Source organism: Euprymna scolopes, chromosome 36 (assembly GCF_053919585.1).
Source record: "Euprymna scolopes isolate OS-2025 chromosome 36, ASM5391958v1, whole genome shotgun sequence".
Taxonomy (NCBI): domain Eukaryota; kingdom Metazoa; phylum Mollusca; class Cephalopoda; order Sepiida; family Sepiolidae; genus Euprymna; species Euprymna scolopes.
In genome coordinates, this window is record NC_136517.1 from 64671474 (window position 1) to 64684266 (window position 12793).

A 12793-nucleotide genomic window follows, 5' to 3' on the forward strand; every position below is an offset into this window, starting at 1 on the left:
TTTTCACTGTATTTTTAAAATAAAGGATTTAATATCTCAAAGTGTAGTATCTGTTCCGGCAGACACTGCAAGCAAAGACCATATGTGGGGGCAACCCTACATATAAGTTATTGGTCAATGTAGGGGCAACCCTTCATACCAATTGTCACTATCCAACTCCCCGGGGAGTTGGTCCCCATTTCCCCATCACATTAAAAATCGGCTTTGTGTCTAATTTGCTCGGTGGGAGAGCAAATCAATACCACCTTCGTGGCCTTCGGGCCAAGATCAAAGTATTATCTGTTCTTACTACATGCTGTACTTATGTTTGTAACTAAGATATAAAGTGGAGGATCACTTTTCTGTATTAATTTAATGCAAAATGATCACCCACTTTACAACCAGTCAGTCTCAAAACCATTCAAGTCATTCTCCAGATCATTCAAGTTGTTTTTGAAGGATTCCAGTCATTTTTTAAGCATTCAAGTCATTCTTAAAGTCATTCAATTCATCCTTAAGTTCATTAAAGTCATTCTAAGTCATTTCAGCCCATTTTTCGGTAATTTTAGTTTATCTAAGAATTTCATGTCAATCCTACATTCACGCATTCATTCATTACACAAGAGCACGTGACTCATGGCTATAAGCCTTGTTTCCTGAGAATGTAAATCCATTTTCTATAGCCCATTTGTTTATTTTATTCAGACAGTTGTAGTTTGTGTTCGGCTGTTTGTAAATATATAGATTCGTAGTATATAAGTAGATCATCCACATAAAGGGTGTTTTCAATTCCTGGATCTATGTTTTTTATAATATTGTTTATTTTAATGTTGAAGAGGGTGACGGATAGGATACTGCCTAGGGGATACCCATTTCTTGATCTTTTTGGACTGAATAAATGTTGTCCATCCGTACTTGGAAGGTTCTATAAAGAAATTTCTGATAATTTCTGGCATTCTACCCCTAAGTCCTAGTTCATACAGGTCTTTTTGGATTCCGTATTTCCAAGCAGTGTCATACGCCTTTTGCATGTAAAACAAAAAAAAAGAAAATGCTATTAGATGTTCCATTTTTGTAAATGCTTCTCTTATGCGTGTTTCCAGTTTTATTAGGTGGTCGGTGGTGCTCCTATTTTTCCTGAAACTCGACTGAATTTAGTCTTTCATTAATCATTCTCAAATGTTTTGCACAAGCAACTAGTGAGTGCAATGGGTCGGCAGTTTGTTGGGTTTGTACGATCTTTTTTTGGTTTGGGTATTGGGATTACAATTGCCTGCTTCCAGTTTTTTTTGGGATACTGTTATTACAAATTTACAATGAGATATGGATAAATAAGTAGTCCAGTGATGGTTTTGGTAGTTTTTTTGACAAATTGCTAGTGGATCTCATCAGGGCCGACTGCTGTATCATTAGATATATTTATTGACTCCTCTAGTTCCGCACTATTGAATAATTGGTTGTAATTTTCTTCATTTTTTGATTTCAAGTTTGTTTTTTTTGTATTTTTATTTTTTTGATGAGTTGAGAATAGTTCTAATTTATTTGCGATATTTTGTCGGTAATCTTCATTTTGTCGCATACAAGGTATTTATATTCTTTGTATTTTTTCCTGCTATTTTTCTGACCATCTCCCATACTTTTTTTGGTTTTGTGTTTTGATTAATTTTTGTTAGTCTTTCCACATGTTCCGTTTTGATTCTTTGATAGTTTTTCGTGCTTTGGCCTTGCTGTTTTTATATATGTCCAAATTTTCTTTCGTTGGACTGTTCTTGAATTTTAAGTTTGCACGTCTTGTTCTTATGGTTTCTTTGCATTCTTTATTGAACCAAGGTTTGTTATATTTTATAGAAGTGGAGCTTTTTGGTATGTTCTCAACTTGTGAGTAAGCTATTGCTGAAATATGTGATGTGTTCTAAGTTAGGGTTCACTTCGAGTATTAATCTGTGTTGACATGCATTTTGATATTTTTCCCAATTTGCCTTTTGTACATTCAAGCAAGGGGTTTTGTCTTCTAGTTTGGGATTTTCATTTCCTATTATAATTGTGAAGTGGTCACTTCCGCATGTATCCTTATGTGTTCTCCAGCTATAATCATGTATATCGTTGGGTCACAGAGTTATATCGATTGCTGATAGGGTTCTCGTTGCTGGGTGCATGTATGTATTCTTTGTTGTTGAGTAGGCACAGCTCGTTTTGGTTAATCATTTTTTCTATACTTTTTTTTTTTTTTTTTACACTCCCCCACTATGCATTGTGACTATTGAAGTCTCGCAGCAGTAGAAATGGTTTAGGTAGTTGTTTGATTATATTGTTTAATTCGGTTTCGTTTATTGCTTCATTTGGTGGTATATAGAGTGAACACAGGGTTACCGTTTTGTGTAGTGTTGCAGTTATTGCAACAGCTTGCATATTTGTTTTTAAGTTCACTGTGCTGTGTGGAATGTTTTCGTTTATCAGTATTTATGATCCACCAGTGGCTTTGATAGTTTATGTGGTTGTATATTGAATAATGTTTTATGTTAATTTTGTCATTTTCTTTTAAGTGTGTTTCCTGGACATAGGGATTTGATGAGTATTTGCATTTCTTCACTATTAATTTTTAATCCTCTTATGTTCTACTGTAGGATTTTGTTAGCCATGGTTTATATTTTCTTTCTCTTGTTTTGTGTTGTTGGATTCCTCGATCTCCATGACTTCCTGGCTTTCAAGTCCTGGAGGACTAGTGTTTTTTTTGTTTGTCTATCTTTGGGTCATGAGCTAGGGCTTTCATTGTTTTTGTTCGTGATCATGGTGTTCTGTAAGAGGGTTTTAGTTCTTGCTTTGTTTCGCTCTTTTTGTTAATTCTTTCTTGTATTGGTAATTCTTTGATTCTGGATGTGCTCAGGATTTGTGCAGATTCTATTTCTGTTTGATTTGGTGTTGCTTTTTTAATTGGCTTTTCTTTTTTGTTTTGGTTTATTTCAGGGTATGTGTTCGTTTTGTAGTATCTGTAATTATTGGTTTTATTTCAGTTATGAATTTTTGCCAGTCGTTTGGTCCATGTTTTCTTAATTTTTCAACGAGTATATAATTTATTTTTTCTGTAATTTCCTTTTTGGTAATTTGTGCATAACTTTTCTCAGTCATATATCTGTCTACAATTTTCCTTGCTTCGGGGAATGATATATTTTGTTTTTGTTTTACTGTTACAATTTCTTTTTTCCATATGTCACAGCTCCTTGCATAGGCTGGGTGGTCTTCTCCACAGTTTGCACATTTGCATTTGTTTGTATTGTGGTCTGGGTTTCTTTGGTTACATTTGCCACATACAGGTTGATTGTAGCATACATCCTTATGGTGTACGAATTTTTGGCATTTTGGAAATCTAACGGGGTTTGGTATAAATAGTTCAACTTTTACAATTGCATAACCAATTTTTATTTCTGTTGGGGCCTTTGGTGTGTTAAACATTATGATATAGATGTTAGTTAAAATTGGGTTTCCATTTTTTTTAATGGATATTCTTTTTATGTCCTTGGGATTTTAGTTCAGTTTTTATTTCATCAATTGAAAAGTATGATAGTTCTTTGCTTCTTATAACATCCTTTAATGAATTCATTTTACCGTGCGGATATGCTTTGATTTTTTTTATTATGGAATTTTTCCATTGTTAGGATATTGGCATTTTTTTTTTTTTTTTACTTCTACTAGAATTGTTCCATTTCTTAAATTCTTAACTGCTTTGGGTGATATTCTTGCAGCGATTTCTTTCTGTATCAAGAATGGGGACAATCTTGTCAGGGGGTTGTCATCTTCAGTTTTTTTTTTTTTTTTTTTTTTTTTTACATAGGCATCGCCACTTATCAAGGCCAAGAGGCCACTCGATAAGGGATAAAGAGTGTACAGTAGAAATTGGACAATATAGTAACCGTTAGTAATAGAGATTCAGTAAATTTGTTAACTTACATAGAACGGCTCATCAAAAACTTGTTTATGTTAGACTTGAAGACAACCATATTGTAGTCAGTTGGAAAGCAGAAAAATGGAAGATAATTCCATAGGCATGCAGTTCTAAGAAAGAAGCTTTGCTCATGGAATCTACGTTTAGATTTAGGCACAGATAAAGGGTAGGGGAAATTAGTGATAGTGTTTTCTGCTAGACGGGCGTTTGTGAAAGTTTCGCGGGCGGGGGAGGGGAAACCATAGAATGGAGCTCAGCCGAGCACTTGCCATGAAAATAACGATAAAGCAGAGAAACTCGCAACATGTCTTCTGTGAGAAAGAGGTTGCAGGGAAGAGAAAAGGACATTCCCCACAAGGCTACAAAGTCTATTTTGAACTATCAAGGCAGGATAAGTCCTTTCTAGCAGCTCCTGCCCAGATGTGGCAACAGTACTCCATCCTTGGACGTACCTGGCTCTTATATAGATAGAGAATTGCATCAGCAGTGAGATATCTACTGGATCAATGGAAGGATCCCACCATTTTTCCAGCAGCCTTGGCAACAGATTTAATGTAGGTGTTCCATTTAAGATCAGGAGTAAAAGTCAAGCCCAGAAGCTTGTCAAAACATGAGGCCTCCCCAAGACGAGAGCCATTCATTTCAATTGATGCCAGATGAGGATCAGAGCGTTGATGATGTAAAGATAAAAGCTTGGTTTTAGATGCATTAAAAGTAACAAACCACCTCTTTCCCCATTGTACCACTTGCTCAAGAGATCCCAGCATTAATACTAAGAGCTTCTGATTTCTGCCCATCAACCACTACTCTTATGAACCTATCAGAGAAATGATTTAATAATTGAAAAGACATTTCCAGCTATACCATAGCTGGAGATCTTGTGAAGTAAACCTTTATGCCATACCCTATCAAAGGCCTTTGATATGTCAAGAGCAATTGCCCTAGAAAGGTTGCCTCTGTCGAGAGATTCGCTAATCCTATGAGATATAGCTGTAAGCACATCTGCTGTAGATCTAGCAGAACGGAAACCATATTGTGTGTCACTAAGAAGGTTATTTTTGCTGAGATGGTTGATTACTTCTCTATTTAACACAGATTCCAGCAACTTACTCATGACGCACAGGAGACTTATTGGCCTGTACTGAGAGGGGGATGAACGATCACCTGAATTCTTAAATACAGGGCATACTGATGAGATTTTCCAGGGTGATGGGAAGCAATTTTCCTTAAGACAACGTTTAAACAGTTTTGTAAGTATGGGTGCTAGTTCTGGTTGAAGTTTTTTGAGTACTATAATTGGAATACTGTCAGGGCCAGTTGCTTTACTGGAATCAAGGTTTTTGATTAGCTTGGCAACATCACATACAGATATTTGTATATCACATAGTGTGTTTTCTGATACAGGAGGAAATATTGGGGGTTGGCGGCCTTGGTCGCAAAGGGTAGAATTGGCTGCAAAGTTCTTGGCAAAGAGTTTGGCTTTGTCTGATGCTGACGAGATTACCTCAGGTCCATTTGTGATAGTTGGGATAGAGCACACGCTTCTGTTCAGGATTATGTTTGCTATTTGCCAAAACTGGTGGGAACCAAGCTACTGCTCAGCTACTTTGGACTTGACGGACTGAGCATACAACTCTTTCTTTTACTTTTTTACAGTGGTTGCTGGCAGTTCTGAAAGCGGCTTTAGTCTCAGTACATCTATTACGTTGGAAGCAATGGAAAAAGTGATTTCTATGTGCAATGGCAGCAACACATTCCGGAGAGAACCATGGCTAGCTGTTAGGTTTTTGTTGGAATTTTTTCGAGGATATGAAACTGTCTATACCTACAATTAACCATTCTGTCCGGTCTGATACTATAGAAAACATCCTTTTTAAACATAGAATACAGAGGTAGATCTGATATAAATGTGTGGAAGCTATCCCAGTCAGTCAAAGTATCGATATACTGTACGATGGAGAGGTACATCTGGGGACTTACTACATTTCATTTTTATCTTAACTGATACAACTGAGTGGTCGGAAGATCCAAGTGGAGACAGAACAGAAGCTGAACAGTTCAGGGCAAGTTATGAGAAAGCGGTCTAGGAGACTTGCATACTGGCCGTCAGTATCGGGAACATGGGTGGGTTCGTGAACAATCTGAGTGAGGTCATAAGCAATGGAGAAATCATGACAGAACCTCCCTCATCATCTGTTTTGTTTGAGTGAGTTAACCATTCCACATTGTGAAGTCTCCAGACATGAATATTAGCTGAAGGATAAGCAGATAGGGCGTTGTCAATTTTCTCAGATATGCTTTTAAAAGATAGTAACTCTGCTGTTGTCGGGGGGGGGGGAGACTATAGAGAGCAAGTATAAATGCAGTAGTTTGAGCTAGTGCAACCCGAAAGCACATATAAGGTAAGTTAGGATCTTACCTGGAGATGTCCCTACCACATGGAAAGCCATATAGGCACATATTCCATGCCCATAGCGATCTTGGGGGTCAAATTTGGAAGTTAAATTAGAGTATCCTTTAATTACGAACTCATCTAGGGAAATGGTCTGTGGTCCAATGCCATTTTCACTTAGAAAAAAATATGTCTGGTTTAATCTCCTGTAATTGGGTTTCAACCTCTGGAAGGTTAGAATGTAGACCCCTGATGTTAGAGAAGGAGACCTGGTAGTAGGAGGTCTACGTTAGAAGTTAAAGATTTGGGTTTAATCGTGTTTTTTATTGATACTTTTCATGGTGTTTTGGGATTTGTGGACTAGGTTGACAGACATGCCTGAAGCAGGGCAGAGAGGTAAAGTAAGAGAGAAATAGAAATAAAGAAATTTTTTTTTCTTGTAGCACATGAAAAGGTAAAGCCGTAACAATTACCCACTAATATGGCATCAAGAGGCCCCACCAGAAGCTACTGCATGATTCAGAATCCATTTACCAAATGGCAATACAGCAGCTCCAGTACTTTGCACCTGCTCATAGGACAGCCTCCTTAGTGGTTAATCAAAGGTTCGGGTCCCTGACTATCAGGCAGATAACGTCAGCCTAGATAAAAGGTTTACCTCCAGCACCCTTACTAGTGACATGGCTACAAGGATAGACATAGAAACAGAATTTCCGACATCCCTGGCGGCTGTTCACGCAAAATACTGCCAATCTAGAAATCAGCTTTTTCTTCTCCCTTTGTCAGAAAAATCACTCATTAAAAATGAGGACAGAGGGACAAATAAAGAGAAGCAAGAGTAACGAGAGCTGCCAATAACACATCTACAATGCATTGTCTACTCTCCATTAAAAAAACGAAACTTGCCAGAGATTCGGCACATCTTTCTACGAGAAAACCATTTACACAATAAAACAATGAAATAAAAATAAAGATTAAAAACTGAAATAAATATATTAGCACTTTGATCTACATTCCAGGATAAATTTTGGAAAGTTTTGATTTTGTATTCTTCCTCTGAACTGGAAATATCCAATATTTTTGCACGATTTCTTTTGGGAGGCTTTTTCTTTTTTTCCATTTTTATTTTTGGTTATTTTTCACTACTGCTGCTCCCCACCCGACTCGGAGCCCTATGTGGGAAGTGTTCGGTGGGGGAAACTCATTTGCCCCAAACACAACAGGGATACAGCTGAAGTATACTCTTCCTACTGTTGGATTCCAGCACCTGTGTTTCCTTCGTCCCCTCCAAGAGCTTTATTTTTTGGAAGGGATGTTGGTTTTTCAGCCATGTTTCGTCCGTACTCAGCAAGTTGATTGACCCTTCAGCAACCGCTTACTAAATCAGTTCATTGTCTAATGTGGAGAGCGTGAGCATGTTTTCTTATGTTTGTCTGATTTAGGGCTAGGCGTGACCAGCCGATTGATCGGAGCGGCCCTCTCCGCCTGCCTGTCTAGCCGAGGTAAGGGACAAAGTGGTGTGTTGGGAAGGGGAGGAAATCATTTCTATCCTTCGCAACCCTCAACCACCAGGATTCCGTTCCAAGGTGTTATGGGTCGCCACCAACAGCAATTTTACTCTCTGCAGGGGGGCAGATGGTGTATTCTAAAGCCCCACCGACAGGGCAAAGTAAGGAAGTGGGGGGAAAAGGGGGAGGGGGAAGGGGCTGTTTTTGTAGAACATATTTAAGTTTTACAAAAGAGGATAGAAAACAAAAACAGAAAATCAATGTGCGTTTCGTCTAAAGAATTGATTTAAGTAAAAACCAAGAAATACACCATCGCAACCAGGCGATTGACTTTAAGATTGAATGATCATTAATATCCTATTTGCTAACAAAAAGGCCAAACTTACCGAAATTTGATACTTTCCTTTGCATATGTTCAGTTCCATAGTTGTTTCAAGTAGATCCATATTTTCCTTATTTGAGAAAAAAAATGTGAAGACAAATTTATTTACAAAACTCAAATTCTAGTAAATGGTTAACATTTACAACTGAAAATAAAATTGAATTGAAAAGCCGTTACGTCACGACATCAAGCACTACCATGTTTGAATGATATGGTTAAGTGGCAGTTTTAGTTATTTAGAACTGCTTTAAAGCTTCACTCATTTTTTGTTTTTTACCAAATTTCAAACAATTATTACAGTTTATAGACACCTCAGCTATATAGTCTGAAAAGAATTCAATTTTTGTTAAGTAAAACTAGTTATGAATTTACTGGTGGTCAAAATTCACAAAAAAATATGAGATGAGCGACGTTTTTTATGACTGGTTTCCATAGCAACCATGTCACTTCAACTACTGTTGCTACTAATTCACTGCTCTTGCAAAAAGAGAAGGAACAAGGGGGACAGAATGAAAGGGAGATAATTGAAGTATTTTATTCTATGTATTTGTTTACTTATGTTTCACTATATGCATTTACATACACATTTATTTGCCTTATTCCGGATTTTGTAGATACTGGCCTTTCCCTCCCCTTATTTTGTATGTTAGTATGTATGTTTTTGTTTAACTTATGTTTTTGAATATGTGTATATATTTATGCATGCGTGTGTGTTTGTATATATATATGTGTGTGTGCTATTGTATACGTGTGTGTGCTATTGTATATGTATACATATATGTATATATATTTATATGCATGTGTGTATGTATATACATGTATGTGTGCATTTGTATATATATATATATGTGTATATATATAATTTTCTATTGATTTATTTTTTTTTTTATTTATTTACTTTCACTTTTTTTATATATATATATATATATATATATATATATATATAACAGACGCCCCATTTCTTAAACTTGACCATTTATTTGTTCTGATCAGTTTTCTTAATTTAATTTTGGGACTTTCACGTGCATATCTAAGCTGACCTAATTATTAACGCTAACTTTCGCGCTTTTTGTCTGGGTCAGTTTGACCTTGCTTTTCAAATTTAAACTTTCACCGCTTTTCGGTTTGTTTGTTTTTTTTGTTTTTTTTAAACCTTAATTTTTTTGATTCATCCAGCCTTGAAAGACGTGTTTTAAATTTTATCTCCAGTGCTTTTCTTTTAATGATTTGGAATTCATTCCATTTGCGCTTTTTTCCAAGGAACTCTGCCTTTTGGATTATTTTGGACCATTTGGAATTTACCCGTTGGATTGAAATTTTAAATTCGACCGTTTTGGATTTATCATTTTGGATTTTTACCCTTCACCGGACTATCCATTCATGTGAAATCTTTTTTATCATTTTTCTTTTGCCTCCTGTTCCCCTTACCTCACCCTTTTTTTTTAACCAAGTAAGATCTGTGACTTACTTGTAGTTTCATTAAATACTTTTATATGCAAAATCCGATCCTGCATTTTGCTAATTCCTGCCCTCTGATGAGAAGGAGAGTATTTCTTCGAAACTCCGCGGATTAAGGACTATCTACTTATCTTGTGCTTCCTTTTTTAAAATAAATTTTGTTTTATTAATCATTTGTTCATATATATATTACCCAATATATATATATATATATATATATATATATATATATATATTACACAATATATATATATATATATATTACACAATATATATATATATATATTACACAATATATATATATATATATATATATTACACAATATATATATATATATATTACACAATATATATATATATATATTACACAATATATATATATATATATATATATTACACAATATATATATATATATATATATATATATATATATTACACAATATATATATATATATATATATATTACACAATATATATATATATATATATATATTACACAATATATATATATATATATATATATATATATTACACAATATATATATATATATATATATATATTACACAATATATATATATATATATATATATTACACAATATATATATATATATATATATATATTACACAATATATATATATATATATATATATATTACACAATATATATATATATATATATATTACACAATATATATATATATATATATTACACAATATATATATATATATTACACAATATATATATATATATATTACACAATATATATATATATATATATATATATATATATTACACAATATATATATATATATATATATATTACACAATATATATATATATATATATATATATTACACAATATATATATATATATATATATATATATTACACAATATATATATATATATTACACAATATATATTACACAATATATATATATATATTACACAATATATATATATATATTACACAATATATATATATATATATATATATATATATTACACAATATATATATATATTACACAATATATATATATATATATTACACAATATATATATATATATATATATTACACAATATATATATATATATATTACACAATATATATATATATATATATTACACAATATATATATATATATATTACACAATATATATATATATATATATTACACAATATATATATATATATATATTACACAATATATATATATATATATATATTACACAATATATATATATATATATATATATTACACAATATATATATATATATATATTACACAATATATATATATATATATTACACAATATATATATATATATATATATATATATATATATTACACAATATATATATATATATATATTACACAATATATATATATATATATATATATATTACACAATATATATATATATATATATATAACACAATATATATATATATATATATATATATTACACAATATATATATATATATATATATTACACAATATATATATATATATATATATATATATATATATATATTACACAATATATATATATATATATATATATTACACAATATATATATATATATATATTACACAATATATATATATATATATATTACACAATATATATATATATATATATATTACACAATATATATATATATATATATTACACAATATATATATATATATATTACACAATATATGTATATATATTACACAATATATATATATATATATATTACACAATATATATATATATATATATTACACAATATATATATATATATATTACACAATATATATATATATATATTACACAATATATATATATATATTACACAATATATATATATATTACACAATATATATATATATATTACACAATATATATATATATATATATATATTACACAATATATATATATATATATATTACACAATATATATATATATATATATTACACAATATATATATATATATATATATATTACACAATATATATATATATATATATATATATTACACAATATATATATATATATATATATATATTACACAATATATATATATATATATATATTACACAATATATATATATATATATATATATATTACACAATATATATATATATATTACACAATATATATATATATATATATATATTACACAATATATATATATATATATATATATATATTACACAATATATATATATATATATTACACAATATATATATATATATATTACACAATATATATATATATATATTACACAATATATATATATATATATTACACAATATATATATATATATATTACACAATATATATATATATATATTACACAATATATATATATATATATTACACAATATATATATATATATATTACACAATATATATATATATATATTACACAATATATATATATATATATTACACAATATATATATATATATATTACACAATATATATATATATATATATATTTTACACAATATATATATATATATATTACACAATATATATATATATATCTTACACAATATATATATATATATATATATATCTTACACAATATATATATATATATATCTTACACAATATATATATATCTTACACAATATATATATATCTTACACAATATATATATATATCTTACACAATATATATATATATCTTACACAATATATATATATCTTACACAATATATATATATCTTACACAATATATATTATATGGAAAAATGCGCGCATGAAAAGTAATATTCTTAAGATTTTATTAAACCTGGAAAAGTAAAGGACAAGAAATTAAACCTGGAAAAGTAAAGAACAAGATATTCTAGTAAAGTAAAAAATAAGAATTTTTTAGACTTAAAATATTGCAGCTAAAAATAAAATTTGAATATTGATAAATATTTTATTTATTATTTGCATATGTTGTTGTTTACTGTTGAGTTAGAAAGGGTGTCAGTCGCTGGATTGAACTTATTTCCCCCCTATTATTTGCATATATTTATGTAGTGAAAATTGTTTGAATAAAATTAATTCATTAGTTTGTTAGTTAGTAGATGGAATTAATAATTTTATAATTTACATATAAATGAATAACTTTATTATAT

At 30.3% G+C, this 12793-nt stretch overlaps 1 protein-coding gene across 1 annotated transcript in view; it reads right to left on the reverse strand.

The window, feature by feature from the left end:
* LOC145260551 (uncharacterized) overlaps nt 1-12793 on the reverse strand; it is a 165945-nt gene that overhangs the window by 16203 nt on the left and 136949 nt on the right. Inside the window, exon 7 of the mRNA XM_080118787.1 lies at nt 8206-8271. Within this exon, the coding sequence (XP_079974913.1) occupies nt 8206-8271 (66 nt within the window). The remainder of the gene's footprint in view (nt 1-8205; nt 8272-12793) is intronic.